At 35.8% G+C, this 19,348-nt stretch overlaps 1 protein-coding gene across 4 annotated transcripts in view; it reads left to right on the top strand.

Annotated features, from left to right (window-relative positions):
- Positions 1-19,348, top strand: part of ARAP2 (ArfGAP with RhoGAP domain, ankyrin repeat and PH domain 2) — a 173,989-nt gene that overhangs the window by 117,298 nt on the left and 37,343 nt on the right. For 3 of the 4 annotated variants that reach the window (XM_013062209.2, XM_045076346.1, XM_013062205.2), the window contains 2 exons: positions 3,212-3,329; positions 11,601-11,729. In XM_013062209.2, the coding sequence (XP_012917663.1) occupies positions 3,212-3,329; positions 11,601-11,729 (247 nt within the window). The remainder of the gene's footprint in view (positions 1-3,211; positions 3,330-11,600; positions 11,730-19,348) is intronic. The other variant, XM_045076340.1, reaches the window with a different exon arrangement.

The raw sequence follows: 19,348 nt of genomic DNA, 5'->3' as shown, positions 1-19,348 counted from the left end.
AGAGTGCTTTTTGGAGTATTGATATGCATTAATTTGTATATCTTGAATTTTCCATTATTTCTCATATTTTACCTGTCCAGTTAAAAAATGACTGATTGATAGGATTGACATTTTATTACAGTATCCTCCGGAAAATCCATGTTTTAGTCATTTAGAAAGAGAACATCTTAGGTGCTTTATGTTATGGTTAAGATTTTCTGTAGGTTCTAGGAAAAAACCAGACCTCAAATACTTGTTCCTTCCCTTTGTAGTATCTTAGCATTAGGCAAGTTAACTTACTCTAAGTTGCAATCATCTCACCTATCAAATGATGAAAATTAAAAAGTATTTACATCATATCATTAATATGAGTCCTCAACAGGATACTGCTTATAAAGCACTTATATAGTGTTTTATATATAAACACTATATATAATATATAGTAGGGGTGCCTGGGTGGCCCAGTGGATTAAGCCTCTGCCTTTGGCTCAGGTCATGATCCCAAGGTCCTGGGATTGAGCCTCGCATCTGGCTCTCTGCTCAGCAAGGAGCCTGCTTCCCTCTCTCTCTGCCTGCCTCTCTGCCTCCTTGTGATCTCTCTCTCTGTCAAATAAATAAATAAAATCTTTAAAAAAAAACACTTAGCAAATTGCTTGGCACATAAGTGTTTAATAAATAATCGATACTACTAGTCCTGTATTATTTTTATTATTTATTAATGGTCTTCCACTCTTATATTCTAGACTAACTTCTATCTTCCAATTGATTTGAATATTGGAGAACTTGTCTTTTTTGAGAATATGAATCTTTTTTTTCTTTTTTTTCTGAATTAAAAGTGTCCTCCTTGTTCTCCCCTTCTGTATTTCCTCAGCCTTCGGGAGGGTAACAGTGATAATTCAGATTTCTACTCAGTTAAGACTACATTCTCTGTGTGAGGTAGACATTCTGCCATCTAAAGTCCAGTGTTTAAATAGAGTCTTATATCTTTCTGGACTTTAGTTTTGTTAAATACATTGTAATATTCATTTATATTTTTTAATGATTCCATATTGTGTCTCTGTGGCAGTGGTTAACTCACTTGCAACATGGAGTGAACTACTACAGTTATAAGTCCCTATGAGCAGGAGCCTTGCCACTCATTGGCCACATCAAATTTCTTATGCTTAATGTGGTATGCTGGTAATAGGGGACATAAGGAAGTAGTACAGATAATCAGCACAAGTTCATTGCTAATGCTAGAAGAGGTATTCAAAGCACATGACTTAGCTCCACCTACACACTCTTCAGTAGCTCATTTTAATTTTATCTTACTGACAAGACCATAATACAAATTACTAAAACCGAGCAAAATTCTTATTTAAGTATATGCATATAAAGGACTGTCAGTTTCACTTTTTAACAACTCCAAATTCTCTTAATTTTTTTATTTTTATTTTTTTAATGATTTTATTTATTTATTTATTTGACAGAGAGAGTGAGAAAGGGAATACAAGAAGGGGGAGTTGGAGAACGAGAAGCAGGCTTCCTGCTGAGCAGGGAGCCCGATGTGGGGCTTGAACCCAGGACCCTGGGATCATGACCTGAGACACAGGGAGATGCTTAACAACTAAGCCACCCAGGCTCCCCTCCAAATTTTCTTTAAAAACATGACAAAAACCATGTAAAAATAATCATTAACATTTTTTTTCATGCTTCAGACTTTAGAAAACTCTTCAGTTATATTTATTTCAGCTGATCATTACCTCTGCCCCCAGAGGCCGGGGAAGCAAGTAATGTCTCAAGCTCACATGAATACAAACTGGGAATTAAATAAGTGTTAAAGCCAGAACACATACTTTGACCATTATATTCCTAACCTGGTGATCATCATATTGATTTGTATAGTCCTTGGAGTAATAATTTCCAAAGCGTGCTTTGGGTAGTTCTTGTAGTTCTGGGGGTTCCCTGTCCTTGGGAGTCTTCTGGGATAAGGAACGGAATTCCGGTTTTCCATTCCTTGGTCAACCTCCTTCACAGTTTAGTGTCTTAGTAATTTATTATTTTAAGAAAGGGTTATGCTTCTTTAAAAAATGTTACAGCCATTCAGGTGAGCAGCATTATTGAAATGACTCATCCAAAGTTTCTACTACTACAAGTTTTCCAATTTTCCCAGATAGTGAGGTTTTTATTCTTTGAAGATTATATTTCATTTGGCTTTTAAAAATGGAAACCAGTAGACTTTATGGTATCATTCATACATTCTCAATGTTACACATTCCACAAAGTCCAGAAGAGAGACTGTAGATGCTACCTGTAAGAAAGTGTGTTTTATGTTACTTATATAAATGCGAATGCTTTTGCTTATGATTGGTACTGGACAGGAGAAATGGTAATGAGCACATTCCTTTTTGAAGAAATTTTTAAATAGGGCCATACTTTCACTGAAGATGTGCAAACTAGGTTGCAGTTGCAATATCCCAATGTTTAAAACATCTTCTGTTTGTTTAGCATTAGAACTAAATTCATATTGAAGAAAGTCACTTGCTTTTGTCTAGTATACCTTTAAGAATGGTTTAAAAAAAAAAAAAAAGAAAGAAAGAAAGAAAGAAAGAAAGAAACCCAGTCAGAATTTCCTAAAGTCCCTGAAGAAGATGGTGTGGTTATGCCATGGCCTGAGGCTTTGGGACTCTAGTGGAACTGGCCCCAGGGCTGGCACTGCAGATTCTGCCCTCTGCCCTGAAATCCTGGCTCCAGCTTGCTCCTGTGTCTCACCATCTGTCATAGGCACAGCAGGGCACACCACAGCCCACTAAAACCCTAGAGCTTTTTGGCATGGTAGACAGCAGTCGATTGTGTATAATTCAGGGCCCAGACCGAATAAACCAAACTGCTGTGAACTCTTGATTACTGAACTGATGAATAAAAGTTTTTAGTCCTGGAATACCATTAGATTCATTGTCTGGTGAATCCTTCCTTGAGTGATCTAATGGCTCACTAAGTAAGAAAAAAAAAATTCTTCCTGATTATGTCTTTACTCTAATATCTTTTTGCACTCAGATTAAAATGTATTCTAGTTTATGGAGAAGAACTGAACAGGCTGTTTTTCTATGTGCTTAGAGAAGCTAGGTAAGCATACTAAGTGAGATACTTAGAGCATCATAAGTTGGTAGATGGGGTGAGTACTGTTGGTGCTGTCATTAGGTGACTTCTGTGTGTGACATACATTCTTGAAGGAATTTTGCCTCTTTTATAGATCTCTCCTGTGATGGAAGCAGAGGAATTAACTAATGATATATTAGCAATAAAAAATATAATTCCTATGAAAGGTGATATCTGGGCCACATTTGAAGTCATTGAAAATGAAGAGCTAGGTAAGTGATTTTCATGCTAAGATTCTTAAATTCCTTATAGTGTGAAGAAGTGCTATTTTTGTGACAAGTCATTACAGACATGTTTTTTAAAGATTAACATCTCATTTTGAATTCCCTTCTACCTCCGTGCATGTGTTAATATGTTATTGCCACTTGAGAGTGTCCTCCTATGATTTTACTCATCTTGATAATTATTTTCTTGACTATAAAAATACAGTGCAAAACATTAGGCATCTGTGTTGCTGCTTTAAGAAATAGGTCTTTGTTTATAAGGACAAGCAGTTTGATTTGTAACCATATTTGAAATGGCCACCCACCTCATTCCTGTTTATTAGTCTTTTAACAAAAACAGAGAATATTGATTTAAAAGATTAATATTTTAAAAAACAATTTGTTTTAAGCTGAGGGGAAGATTTATTTATTTATTTATTTGTTTGTTTGTTTATTTAATTTTTTTGGCTTTTTCCCTGTCCTCTCTCTGTCTTCAGTGGTGTGGATCAGATATTTTGTCATCTTTTATCTCAGAGATGGAAGGATGGAGAGAGCTTTTGCAACACCTTGACTACCCCAGTAGTCAAGTGCTGAATAAGCTTTACATTCTAATGACACTGTTTGGTTGTAAAGACCTCTAGGAGGAAAAAAAAAAAAAGAAAGATGCAGAATGTCTTTGTACCTTGACCATCTGTCTAGCTGATACCTACCAAGGTCTTGGGACCCTTTCAAGTATAGTTGTCAAACTGCCAAAAGTAAAATCTTGCCACCTGCAAGCTCAAGATAAAAATTAAAATTCAACGTCAAAATACCCCATCGTGTATCATTAGGAGTTTTGCAGTCAATGTCAGAATGAAGTGGGATGTCAGATGCTGTGTCTTTCATTAGTTCATCTTGATGTGTTCATATCTTTTTACAGTGTGTGATTCTTTAAAAATCTAATTTGTATTAAAAAGTAAATTTTTAAATAGTCCTTGTCAAGAGTCCATGACTCCCATGCTTTGGTGTTGCTTCACATTGTGTCTCCTCATACTCAGTCACTCCCTTTACAGGAGATGGTATAGTGGATGATCACTGTGAATGCCCCACACCCTAACCCAGCTTCCAAGCCCACTTGATTTGGTTCATGCTTTGCTTGCCCTTTCTGTAGAGTTTATTGTTAATTATGATTCCCTTTCCTTTTGAAGGTCTTCACTCTGTTTTTGATACTGCATGGATTCTCCAACCTGGCTTTCTAATGGTTTTATCTCATTTGTATCCCTTTAGTGGTAGGTTTCTACTGACCCAATCTCCTTTGCCATCTTTTCTTATTTAACATGTTCTTTTATAGATAATCCCTTCTTTCTTTGCACTTGCCTAACCTTCATGAGCTGGTGTTTCCCCAATGTGTCTTTATTCTCCCCCATCTGGGCCAACAGTTGACCTCCTTTAAAACCCATACTAAGGGTTCCTTTGCACTTTGTCTTATCTTACAGTGCCCATCACATGGATTTATATTTATCTCTTGGGAGCTCCTTGGAAGGAAGGGGGATCTTTCTTTTTTCTGTCTCTGGTGTGTTGCATAGTGCCTTGAACATATTTGCCAGATGATTAAAATCTACTGAACAAGTGAAGCACAGTCTTTGCTTTACTGTAGGTATATGGATGGTGCAGGCTTTTGCTTTTTTGTTGTTTCATTTTAGGGAAAGGGGGTAGGTCACTAGCTTCATCATATTTGTGAATAAAAGATAACTATTACTGCCTAAAGTATCTTTCTAAAATTACAAATAAAATCATATTGTTCCATCGTTTGAAACCCTTTCCTTATTTCCTTATTGCCTATCCTTCATTATTCAAATAACCTCAAATAACCTTTCCTCCATGATGATGTTTAGATGAACATAGTTCTTCTCACTGAGCTTTTTTCTGATTACTAGTTTATTATCTATAATACTGCACATTATCTAACTTACAGAATAGTAAGGTGTATATATCTGGTTCTTCTAGATCCTATTTTTTTTTAGGACATTTACCATGTTTATTAGACCCTTACATCTGTCACTACCTCTAGTATAATGCATTGATGTGGAATATACCCCACAAATATCTTGTTAACTGAGGTGGAACAAAAATAGGTGCATTCTGAACTTGAGCGACTTGGACTGTTGCTCTTTGGATTAGACGTATCAAAATGCCGAAGGTACCTGGAGTGATTTCTGCTTAGGTTAGGAATCACTAGGAGATCTCACGGCCCAGTTTAGCTCTTAGACAGCTGATTGTTTACTATATGCTTCTGTTGCTGTTGTTTTTATGAGGAGATCCACAGCAGAATCATCAATCATGGATTTGGGAGTAGCCCTCCTCTCCCCACTACTCTTACTCTCTCAAGGATTGAATCAAAGCAGATCCCTGTGTCACATCATTGGAGCTCTGTGCCTTTGGGCATTGGCATTCCTGACTGAGAGGCGTGAGAAGAATGAATGAGGATAGATAGGAATTCTATATAGCTAGAAGAGAGATTTCAGTAAACATCGTTGCTGGATTTCTCTTGGAAAATGAAGGGTTGCTTACTCTGAAAAAAAGTTTCAACTTGCATATGACAGTTAGTACATCACAAATATAACATTGGATTGGTTGTTTCTTTCTGTTTTTTGGTTCAATTAAAAAAAAGTTTTGATGAGAATGTAAAAAAAACTTAGGAGACCTCAAGTTGTTTGGATTCACAAATGTCTAAATATGTTATCAAAGGAACACCAAGAAAAAAGACATTTGATGGAGTTAAGAATTCAGATTTGGCATGGTTTTAATATTTGTCCACTCATTAAGTAGAATTCACTGGAAGAGAAAGCGAAGATCATTTTTACTGCTTCTGAGGGAGCGATGCTGGGAGAGCAGCAGAGGCGCCTGTGATTGTGCAGGCTTACTGAAGCAGATGGGAACCTGTGTGCTCTGCCTGACCTTCTGAAATGTTAAAAGCTTTATTTCTAGTAACTTGCAGGGAAGAGAAAGTGAAATATAAAAAGAAGATAAAAGTGAAGGCGTTGGTAGTCACAAGATTGTAGCTGATAGGAGGAATGTCAGCAGGTAATTGCTGCTTTTTCAAATGTAAATATAAATTCCCCCAAGTAACAAAGTAACCAAAAATAAATAGATAGCTAGATAAGTAAATAGGTAAGGAAGTGAATCAGAAGTGCTGAATTTTATTTTAGGTGTCAGTAAATTTTAAAGCAATAGTTTTCTACCCTAACTTATCCAGTGCCCCTTTTTTATAATAATTATTTTGTAATGTTCCTTTTACTCTTCTGAGATAATTTATTATACTTACTTATTTTTTTAAGATTTTATTTATTTTTTTGACAGGGGAAACACATGGAGCGAGGCAATAGATGCAGGGGGAGTGGGAGAGGGAGACGCAGGCTACCTGCTGAGGAGGGAGCCCAATGGGGGTCCCCATCCTAAGATGTTGGGATCATGACCTGAGCTGAAGGCAGAGGCTTAAGCTTAATGACTGAGCCACCCAGGTGCCCCTATTATACTTACTTTTACACAAATTAATATATTTCCCTAATTATATAAAAATGACAGGAAAATATGTATTGTATAATTGCTCAGACACTCCTAGATGGCTGAGGATAATGAACATAGATTCTTAAACCTATAAATGGAATTAGGGATGCGACAACTACAATGCAGACCAAAGCATGTCCATTTGTGACTCTTGTATCATCGGCATCATTACTGTCATTGGTGAAATACTATCTTAGTCCATTTGGGCTGTTCTAACCATTCTGTAGACTGGGAGCTTATAAACAGTAGAAATTATTTTTCACAGTTCTGGAGACTGGGAAATTTCACAAGATCAAGGTGCCAGCAGATTCAGTGTCTAGTGAGAGCCTGCTTCTAGCTTCATAGAAGGCTGTCTTTTCCCTGTGTTCTTGCATGGTGGAAGGGAGCTCTTTGGGGTCTCATTTATTTTAAAAGGGCACTAACCCCATTCATGAGGGCTCTATGCCCATGAACTCCAAAATGCCCTACCTTCCAATACTGTCACATCAGAGATTAGGTTCTGACAAAGAGTCATCTTGTTTTGCTTTTATGGTAGTCAGATTGATGGAAAAATGTCATATTAGGGGCGCCTGGGTGGCTCAGTGGGTTAATGCCTCTGCCTTTGGCTCAGGTCGTGGTCCCAGGGTCCTGGGGTCGAGCCCTGCGTCAGGCTCTCTGCTCGGCCAGGAGCCTGCTTCCTCCTCTCTCTGCATTCCTCTCTGCTTACTTGTAATCTCTCTCTGTCAGATAAATAAATGAAATCTTAAAAAAAAAAAAAGTCATATTAAAACCATATAAATATTTTCAGAATTTATATGTAAAGTTGCTGGATTCTAGGCTCAATTTATGGATTGGTTTTCCCTCTAAATGAATATCTGATGAGACATTTGAAATTTGTACTGTATAAAGAAAAGTCATTCTTTGTCTCATTCTTTGAAAGATGCAAGCATACTTAACCCCTGCTGCCAATCACTAAGACAAGCTGAAACCCACTCTAGGAGAAGGTATTGCCTTCATCTAGAGCTAACCTTCTCAGGTATGCTCTTATTATAATGCTTCATCTTAAAACTGAAGCTGTCCTCTGCAGATGTAGTCCCATATCTTCAGTGCCTTCACCTGCTGAAAAAGTAAATAAACAAATAAATAACCACCCCAGGGGCCTAGTTTAAGTAGGCTTCTGGACTGAGAAGTTCAAGTTTGTGAAGCAGTTCTGTTCTCAGAAGCTGCATCACTACAAAGTGTTTTCTTATTTCGTCCTCGTAGTTACTGTGATGCAGAAGATCTGTTCATTTTTGATCAGGATTCTTTCCAGCCCATCTCCTGATAATACGGAAAGTGCTTTCACCCTCGGAGTGTGGACAGGACAGAGTAAAACTTGCATAGCTCTTAGGTTTTAACTACTGAGGGAATCAGAAATCCTGTGTCATTTCTGCCAGAAATTTAAGGACAGCACCTGTTATTTGGAGTGGAAAATGGATAGTTCTTTATTTAACAAGGGAGGCCAGGTTATTCCCTGAACCCGATTTTCAGATACTGATAATGTGATTTACCTCACTAAATAACCTTTTGTTCTCAAGTAACCTTTTCTTCTCTATAACCTTTTCTTCTCAAGTAACTACACTGAATTTTCAGCAATATTTAAGCTATAGATAGTATGCAACTGAGTTATTTATTTCTAGTAATGCCCTAATGCCAGATGATGTGCATCCCATATAATCTATCATGACAGATGGTTGCAAATCAACTATAAATACAATTTATTTATTTGTAGGAATTTATATTCCAGCAATGTTTAATGTCTCTCTTGTTCCCACCTTCTCTCTCTTCAGGTGGATTTTAATGCCATTTTATAAAGGTAGCATTTGAGAGACTAATAAATACTTATCTTTTCATCTCATGCTTCAGCTCTTGCTTTTATGTAGGAATTTGGATCTTCAGGATTTTCATGCTCCTGAAGTATTTCATACTGTGATACTGATGAGAAAAACATACTTGACAAATTTTTGGCAAATTTGTATTTACTTCTGTATCTATAGTGTCAGTTATACTGTGATTTCAGTATAACTAAGACCACTTTAGAGCTGTAGTATCTACTTGTTGTAGTGACCCTCTTTAATACAAATGTTCTAATACTCAGAAGTTTCATTACCAATTTAATCTTGTAAGAAAGAAAAAGGAGCTTTTATTTCACTCCAAATACTGTTTTCCAGTTAGGAATAGAATTCTCATTTCTAAGCCAGCTGTGGGTTCATCAGTTTCTCTGAGTGCAGGATGTTGAAACTTTCTTGGTCTTATTTCCTAGCCATCTTGTCACCAAGGATAGGCAAGATACTTTGTTCGGTCCTCAAAAAAAAATCTTAGCAAGTTAACGCTTTTTTCCCCAGATTACATGTGAGAAGATCATTATGTGGGACTTTACAGTTTCCCAAAATAAAACTGAAGTGTGGCTTTTAAAAATATTGGGCTTAGAAGTAAGGTAGATTTGAGGTTCAAATCTTTGTTCTTCCCTTGAACCAGCTAGGGTTTGACTTTAGGCAAGTTGACTCTGATCTTTGGGTTTCTTTACATGTAAAATATGAAAATAAAATACCTAATAAAGCGTGCTGAGTAGATTAAAAGTGATTATATATAATATCTGATTCATAGTTATTCCAGAAATGGCAAGTGTTAATTGTATCAGTGGTGTCCCAGAAATTGCAAGAAGTAGAACCAAGGATTAGGTGAATGCCAAGTGTAAAGAGAGTGCTCATTCTATTACTAGTTGTTTTTTTTTTTTTTTAATACAGTTAATCTAATTATAGCCTCCATTAATAGAAGACAATCATTTATGGAGTAATCAAAAATCAAATTTATAACTTGGGCAGTTTGTGGGAAATTATTATTTTTGTCAAACCTTTCAGAAAATTATTGGAATTAGCCGTGCCTGGGTGGTTCAGGTGGTTAAACATTTGTCTTCAGTTCAGATTATGATGGGGTCCTGGGATCTAACCCCAGTCTGGCTTCTTACATCTCTCTTTTCCTCTGCTCCTACCCCCAGCTTGTGCTCGCTTGCTCTCTCTTACTCAGATAAAATCTTTAAAAAAAAAAATTACTTGAAGAAAAATGGAATTGATAAAGCACAGAAGATTTTGTCTGATTTTACAAAGAATTTTGTTTGCTGATTCATTTACAAATATTTTCTATTAATTATAGGCCACCAGAGAAATTCACGAGATACTTAAGTATTTATTGAATGTCTGTTATGTACTTATCAGTCTGCTGTGTACAAAGGATATATTTGTAAATAAAAGGCAGATTCGCCTTTAAGATGTATGGCTTAGTTGCTCATTTTTATTGTTTTGTGTGTGTGTGGTTTTGGTAATTGCTATCATCATACTTAGTAGGCTTGCTCCAATAAGCATAGAATTCAGGCTGCATTTTCTCATACTGAGCAGTAAGCACAAATCTATTTCTTTAAACTGGAAACAGAAAAATTTGTTTTTCTGTGGACCTAAGATTATTGATAAGTTCTGGAATGCTGTGGTCATAGCAGGGGAGATCAGGATTAAGGAGGATGTGATATATTTGGTCATTTTACTTTTGATTTTATCACCAATTAAAATATCATGGTTCCTATATGAGTATTATGCTTTTGACATGCACTTTCTTGTTTGTCATTAGCATTCTTACTTCAGCTGAAAATGAACAGCCAGAATGCTGTGCTCTTTGTATTTAGGAAGGGATGAAAGAGTTGGATTGACTTACACATGGCTATGATTCTGAGAAGGCCGCATCAGCATCTTTGTGTTAAAGCTGATGTTCTTGCTATTTCAGTCATGCCATTCTCAGGGTACTGTGAAAAGGTTTGGATTTCCTTTTTTTTCCAAGCATATGTTTCTGCTGTAACATTTTATTAAATGATTGCCCTATTTTGATCTGGAAAAAACCTTCTATGAAGCTTTGATTGTAATTGTAAAAACCAGGTGTTTTTCACTCTATGCTGAAAGTTTGTGATATATTTAAAAATAGGATTGCTTAGAACAAAACATACAGACAAGTATTTATCAAGGAGAAATCTGTAAGATGTCATTAACTTTTTGATTTTAGACTATCGTATCAATAGTTACTATATGATATTGCCACATAATATTTCTGATTGATATTTTCACTAGTGGGTATAAATGACTTAGTATTTTATGATTCTTTTCATCTATTCTCTGTTGAAGGCATATTTTATAAATTCATATGAATTGACTGTGATAGTTTCAGCTCTAAATTGTTCATTGGTATTGATCAGAAATTATAGCATGCTAATCATGTTGGGATAAACAAAGGTTATTACTACTACTGAACAAAATTAACTTTGCTAGTCCTTTTACAATTAATTACTTGCATATGCAAATAGCTTTCCATAAGCAAACCAGAATGTTACCCGAATTAAAAAGAAGATGGAATAAAAAACTGGTTTCTTTTACAAAAGGGTAGCATTATTTCTGAGATTTTATCTAAAGGATAGTACCTCTGAATTTTTTTTTTTTCAAAAGCTGAGTAACAGATGTCCCTGTACAGATTCATTTATACAATAAATTAAATTTCATCATATGCTTAATGGTGTTCTATGTGTTAAGGTCTCTTATCTGTAGTCCTAGCATTGTTATTGTATAACATAAGATGTGGTTATATTTTTTGTTGCGTACAGATCTATTTTAAAGGATTTTTGAAAATTTATAAAAACTGATTTTTTTTTCCAATTTGATCTGGTTTTATTTTTTGCAGAACGTCCCCTTCACTACACAGAAAATGTGTTAGAACAGGTACTTCGGTGGAGTTCATTATCTGAACCTGGCTCTGCTTATCTCGTGGTGAAGAGATTCTTAACCATTGATACAATTAAACACTATAATGGTAGGTGTTGTGATTTCACATTGCAACTACAATTGCAACTTCAAGTGGCTAAAAGATACTGATCATGGCATAAGTATTATGTAATAATGTAAAAAAAAAAATTGGGAAACTAAATACAGAATCCACTTGATGCAGTATTGGAGGATTGGAAAGAGAATATATAGACAGGAGTCCCAAGTGCCAGATTCAGACTTTCCTGGAAAGTAGCAGTCTGCTAATAGCTAGCTAATTTGACAGTCCCAAGTTAAGGTTTTTATAATGAATGTTTTCTATTTTTAAAAGGACTTTTGCAGTACTTAATGTGTTTTTCTAAGTTTTAAATAGATGGTGATTCTTCTTCCTGAATTGTGTTTCCATTTGAAAGTTCTCTAGGCATTCAAGAAGTGCAAGTTATACAAGCCCTGAGACTGAGTGGTTGTTGTTAATTTCCACTTATTCTGGGGTGATTTGTGGGGAAAAAAAAAAAAGAAAGTACAAAATGTTACGCTTCCAATAAGTATACTTGCCATCCAGTTAGGAGAAGACATGTACACATGTAAGGTTATATAAGTTAGCTAGGACAAGGGAAACATGCCAGCCAGTCTCTGAACCCTTGTGAACTATCAGAGAACTTTTTTTTCAAACTGATTCTTCTGTTGTCATTAACTGACAAATTAGAGAAAAGATCTTCTGCTGGCGCTCTACATAAACCAACTCCGAAAGCAAAGAATTTAAGTTTTATAAGATAAAATTTACTACAGCTTTTGCAATTGATATTAATAATGACTGTTACTATCTATTTATCACATATCATTAACTGAGCTCTGTACCTAACAAAGCTCATTTCAAGTTTTTTAAAATTTCCAAATGGGGAAAGAGAAGTACACAGAAATGAAGTAATTTGCCCTAGATCATACAGTTACTAAATATTGGATTTGAGAACAGATTGGTCTGTCTTCTAATTTTATATATATGTACAGCTCTTAAATGCTATAAACCTGCTTAGAAGGATTTCAGGCTCTCCAGCTAATAGCCATAGATCAGTAAGCTCTTAACTGGACCACAGCTAATCTGATACATTCCTGATTTCATGGTAATGTCCGAGCACTAGGATAGCAAGCTCCGTTGTGACTCTTAGTAGGATGCTAGTCCTCTGGGAGCACTCCACCCACTGACCTCATCTAATCCCAGTTCCCTTCCTAAAGACCCCACCAGGAGGTAGGGTTTCAGCATATGAATTCTGGGGAACACACACATTCAGTCTGTCACCTGTCCTTTATATCTCAGATGTCTGTCCTGTATCTCGTATACGTACCTGAGAGCATTCTGACAGAAGGCTAGCAGCGTAACAACTTCTGTGTCATTCTCGTCTTTACATCTAAACAGGTATTTTCTTCTTGCTGGAGAAATTTAGCCTTTTAGAAACCATTATCTTATTTTAAATTCTTTTATTATAACTGTATATGTTTTTGACCACATACCCACATCTCTTTGGGATTGCAACAGAAATTTTCTCTACTCCTACAGATGTGACATGATGTAGAGCAGTAGCTCTCAGGTGGGTTCTCTTTTTGTTCCCCTGGGGACATTTGGCAATGTCTGTAGACATTTCTGAATCACAACTAAATGTTTCTGGTGTTTAGTGAGTAGGGACCAGAGATGCTGTTAACCATCCTATAAAACATAAGACAGATTTTCACAAAGAATTATTTGGCTCCAAATGTCAGGGGTGCCAATGTTGAGAATTTCCCAGTCAGATAATCTGTGAAATCTGTTCTAGCTCCTAAATTCTCTTATTTCATGTTGACACTGAGATGAAGAAATAGTATCGAGCTTATGAACCAGGACCTGTCCACATTATGAAATATATATAATAGGTTCTCCTGGTTTCTTTTCTTTTAGTAAATCATCTTTTCAGGTACATTTTAATTTTTCTGGTGAGAATTTTTCTTTTCCTTTTCCAAGTATTCTTCTGAAATGTGTCTAATTTACCATGTTACAAAGTACTTGAAACCCATACCTAGACATAGTACCTTAGCTCTTGTTTGAATGGTAGTGGATTGGCCAGATGAATGAAAACAGACAAGAATAAGATCTTAAAAAGGCTGTGATATAAAAGAAAGTTTCGTGCAGGTAGGGGCGGGGGATAACCAATGCAAGAATACTATTAAGTGCCCTTGGTCTTTAATGAAAAAAAACAAGAGCATACACATTGAGCTGGTTGAGAGCAGTCACATCTGAGTAGAATCCTTAAGGTTGCTTAAGGACCCAGAGAAATGGTAGAGTGGGGAGCTGTGCTGGTTCTGTCTGTAACTGGGTCAGAAGATCAGGTGTCATCATGATGCCCACATATTCCTCCGTGTCCTCTTCATGGGGTTGGGAGTGTGTCCTTCTGGTGTGAAAGTATCAGGCTTTTGTAAGGTGTTGACAAAATATCTGTATAAAAACTGAAGATACCAAGCAGTGGAAAGCAGGTTCAAATGATAGGATCAGGGATTTGAAGGAAATATTCTCTAAGGTAAAATGTCAGCAAACTTTCGTGTTGCTCTCCTATCTCCTTCGTTCCTCTGGGGTGGGAGCCATAAAACACATGCTTGTGCGCTGCCCTGTCCCTTCCTCTGGTTTCCAAATGAGTATCCAAATTGTAATTATAGTTTCTCTACTGTAGTTCTTTCTACCAGGAAATTATTTATCTTTGCATGGAAAAAAAAAAAAAGGTGTTAGAGTAACACCAAAAGCAAATAGATTATTGGACCATTTCATGTTACTAGTTAATGTCTTTTTGGTCAAAGATAGAAGTGCCGATGCAGTAAATATTTTTAGAACTTTATTTTTTATCTTCTAGGCAATAAAATTTTTATAAATGTTTTTTAATTAGAGCTTGATTTATATTCAGATTGTCAAAGCAAAATAATCTTTCATTATGGTTTGCTCTGCATCTGTGTGAATTTAAGATTATCATTTTAAAGCAACTCCGGCCGGTTGTTTATTTTTTTAAATCAATTTCTTAGGTCATGATTTGTTTTCCCTGTAATTGTATCTTGCAGTAACCTGGAGTTTATAAATACTTCTTTTGGTGTATATTTGGTGATAGATTTTAGGTTGGTTAGATATTCCGTCTACTTTGTCTCTGTCTTGGCAAATGTCTCCTAAATCAATCACAGTGACCACCTACTCCAGAGTCATTGCTCCGTTCATTACATCCACTGCTCCTTAAAATTGGGATCTAAAAGGAAAGGAATGAAAGTAAATCAGATGTGATTTTTCTGTCCGTTTGTTAGCAGAAAAACTGAAATCAGCTCAGAAATACATTGCTCTTCATGACAGAAAAGAAATAATGTGAAGAGTTTTTCTTTCTTAACATTTTCTTACTTTAACCTGGGGAGCAAGTGGAAATTAGCAGAATTTGAAACAAGGGTAGTTGGTTGCAACCACACTTTTTTCTAGTAACAAATAGCTAATGTTTTAACATTTTGTTAAGATAAAAAGTAGTACTATCTGTGTTTTTCCATACTTAATGTCTAGTTGCCACAGATGTTACTATCTGCCTACCTGACCCTATCTCTATTCCTGTGTGTATGTGTATGTGTCTGTATATATACATGACTTGCACTTCATTAATTGAATTTTTCTGATTTATATGGCATATAGTTTTTTTATATTACATTTTCAACACCTCCTTGCTAAGTCAAAAATTTTATCAAATAAGTTTAAAGGCTTAGGGTAGTGTAGGGGTTTTCATTCCCTTAATTTTCTCATTTTATCTGAACAATTTAAAATGTTGGCATCACAAATAGGAGTGGATTTTAAAATCATCCAACACTTAATTTCTGCTCATTCATTTAAGGTAATGAAGTAGCATACTTTACTTTTATAAAAGTATATGAGAGTAAATAAATTTTCTGTTGCCTCTACTTAGAAATCAATTTTGTGTTCTTCAAAAGCAGCATTTTATTTCTTAGAAACATTTTATGCCATTGCCATTATTGTAATGAGGAGTTAACTGACTTGAAAAGGAAGATAATAGTCCTCAAATTTCCTTTCTACCCCATGGATTATGATTGAGACTTTACGATAGGGAGAATAAAACTTCATTTAATTTGCCATTTAGACTTTGTCATAACTAATCTCACTAGACTGTCTTTTGTTATCATTATCTCTTGTATTGAGTTAAGCTTCAGCATCTCTATCATAGGTAAACCATAAATGAATACTTTCTGTAAGGCTCCAGAATAAATAATTTTATTGCTTTGCTGAGACTTGCTAAAGTCTTATTTTAAGCATTAAAGATCTTTAAAATTACCCAGATAGAATGTGAGACATAGAATCAAGTTTTAATGATCTCAATGGGGAAGAAATACTTTTAAGATATAAGATGTAACTCAAATGCAGATCCCTATGGGTTTCTAAATTTAGATTGCTGCATATGACAGATGCTTTGGAATTAAATTTGCATTAGAATAGAATAGTTCAAAATGCAACTGCTTCTGGCAAATACAGATCTGGAAAGCTACACCATTCACTATGAACTGACTTAGGAAAATAAAAGAAAATTCCAGCGAAAATAGTACAAGTCCATAAATCATAGTCTAGCTGAAATGATTCGCTTTCCATTCCCCATCAAATCTTTTTAAGTCCAAATGTGTATAAACGTTGAAGGTAAGCCTTGTCCACGTCAAATGGAAGTATCCTCTTGGAAATTGATGAGTCTTTGATATTCACTATGAAGCATTAATGTTCTGACTTCTTTTAATATTGTAATTCTGTAGTGAGAAAACCAACTGGTAAGTTTCTATTAGGAATCTACCAGGCATCTACTGTGGAAAATTTGAAGGATTGTTAAGCATTATCTTTCCGTACAATGGACAGAAAATCTAAATATGTATGAAGTCTGTTTAAATTCTATTTAAATTCTAAGGCTAGGGCGCCTGTGTGGCTCAGTGGGTTAAACTGCTGCCTTTGGCTCAGGTCATGCTCAGGGTCCTGGGATCGAGTCCCGCATCGGGCTCTCTGCTCAGCAATGAGCCTACTCCCCACTCCGTCTGCATCTCTGTCTACTTGTGATCTCTGTCTGTCAAATAAACAAATAAATCTTTAATAAATAAATAAATAAATAAATAAATCGATTAATTAATTAATTCTAAGGCTACAAACACAGCATGCGGTACATGACTGCTAAGGGCCAAGAAGGGTATGGAGAGCTTTCAGGCACAGACAAGTGGTTCATTTAGTTGACTACTGATATCTCTTCCAACACCGATGTCTCCCATTTAACAAAATATCATTTCTTGTTTAGTTTTTCATATATGAGTTATCCTCTATAACAGGACAATGTCTTATTCTTTCACTCACTCAAAGTACACATTGAGTAAACTTTTTAAACTATAAATGAACAAAACACTTTGTTATGACCAAGTACTGACTGAATTGCCCAGCAGGGCCATCTCAGCTTTTATCTGGATGGTTAGCGAAAGCTTTCCAGAGGAAATTAGCATCATGGTATTATTGAGAAAGCAGGATATAGTCCTCTGTTTCCTGGGTTTGAATGCTTTGTGAGAGATTAGGATAGGGAGTATAGAAGGGGTTGCTGGTGGTATGACATAGGGGTGCGGTCACTGAATTCTGTTGTGGATGTCTTAAATTTTAGTTGTCAGGTGCCCAAGGGTATATTGTCTAGAAGGGATCTAAATACCCATCACTACAGACCACATTATTTGGAACATGGTTTTAGTCTTTGGAGACTATAACATCGTGCAGTTGTAGTGTGAAAGTAAAATCATTAGAGTACTGAGCCTGGAATTACCAGCATTAAGGCACGGGTGTATCAAAAGAGGCCCTTTGTGTGAAGGAACCTTCAGAAATGTTGCCAGAAAAGGACAGAGCAATGCCATGGAATCATCAAAGGAGTAAGTTTTAGGAAAAATTGTGTTTAACAAGGTAAAACAGTACACAAAGCCAGGAAAGATACTGGAAAATGTCCTGTTACTGTGGTAATGATGGAGATGGTGGTGGTGATCATGATAATAATGGCCATTACTTGGAAGTATCTCATTATGGAAAATAAAATTCTATGGTACATGTTAAGAGACTTGAATTGTAATTATAGGGCATTTGCTTCCTAACCTTGTCACAAAACTTTGTGAGCCACAGTGTTCTCATTTACAAAATGAAATCGTATTACCTGTACTTCCTACTTTAGAAAGTTGTATGGGGGATGTCTAGCAAGCTCAGTCAATAGAGCATGCAACTCTTGATCTCAAGGTTATAAGTTCAAGCCTGACACTGGGTGTAGAAATTACTTAAAAAAAAAAAAAAAAAAAAAAAAAAAAAAACAAAAACCTCAGAAAATTTACATGAGAATCAAATGCAATTAGATATTTGAACACTTTGGAAAGCCTAAAGTGTTACCTATGTGTTTATTAAGAACATGCTAAAAACAACATCGTGATTTAATATAAAAGAATACATCATTTACTATGCTAATTTTTTTAAAGTTTATTATAATTCAGTGTAACAGTAAATGCAGAATAGAAAAGTAGTTTCTACTTTCTGTAACTTGCACTGTCAGTTATACGACATGGAATTTCTGGCACTTTTCTAGTCAGTCCTTCAATAATAATTATGCTTATAATTTTATTATTTACGGAGACTCTAATTGTAGAAGAATGTCACCGGGTACTAGTTCTATTAAGCATTGCTTCTTCAGTACAAGTAGCATAAAGGAAAATAGACTGGGAATGAGTCAGGGGACATATTTGGCTTTTTCTAAGACATAGATTACTTTCCAGCAGCTAATACCAGTTTGGTTTCTACTCAGTTGCAGAACTAGATTTTACTGAAATGCATTTTGACCGAATGTCATGCAGCGAGAACAATGTATCTGAAATTCTGCTTTCTCTACATCATAAAAAATGCACATGTTCTTTGTCACACGGTTATTTGTCTTTCCAGCCTGGCTTATTTTCCTTAGCATAATATCCTCTAGGTCCTTCAGACAAAACAAAACAACGAACGAATAAATAAACAGTAGAATCAGACCTATAAATACAGAGAACTGGTGGTTGCCAGAGGGAAGGGGGTGGAATGGGGGAATTGAGCAAAATGGTAAAGTGAGTGGGAAGTACAGGCTTCCAGTTAGAGAATGAATAATCACGGGATTAAAAGGCACAGCATGCGGTGGGGGCACCTAGGTGGTGCAGTCAGTTAGGTATCCGACTTTGGTTTCTGCTCAGGTCATGACATCAAGCCCTGAGTCAGGCTCTGTGCTCAGCATGGGGTCTGCTCAGAATTCTCTCTCCCTCTCCCTCATGCTCATGCTCTCTCTCTCTCTCTCTCTCAAATAAATGGTTTTGTTTTGTTTTGTTTTGTTTGTTTGTTTGTTTTTAAGGCATAGCATAGGGAATAGTCAGTATTATCATAATAGTGTTGTAATGGGACAGATAGTAACTATACTTTGGGGGACATAGCATAAACTTGTCAAATCACTGAATCATATACCTGAAACTAATGTAACATTGTGTGTCAACTGTACTCAAAAAAGAAAAAAAGAAATATACAACCTCTATATAATCGATGTCAAAGAAAAATGTGCCTAATTTTTAATTTGTAGGAGATTTTTAGCTATTAGGTAACAAATATTG

Source organism: Mustela putorius, unplaced genomic scaffold (assembly GCF_011764305.1).
Source record: "Mustela putorius furo isolate JIRA1106 unplaced genomic scaffold, ASM1176430v1.1 tig00000083_pilon_pilon_pilon, whole genome shotgun sequence".
Taxonomy (NCBI): Eukaryota; Metazoa; Chordata; class Mammalia; order Carnivora; family Mustelidae; genus Mustela; species Mustela putorius.
This window is presented reverse-complemented; position numbering and strand designations above follow the sequence as displayed.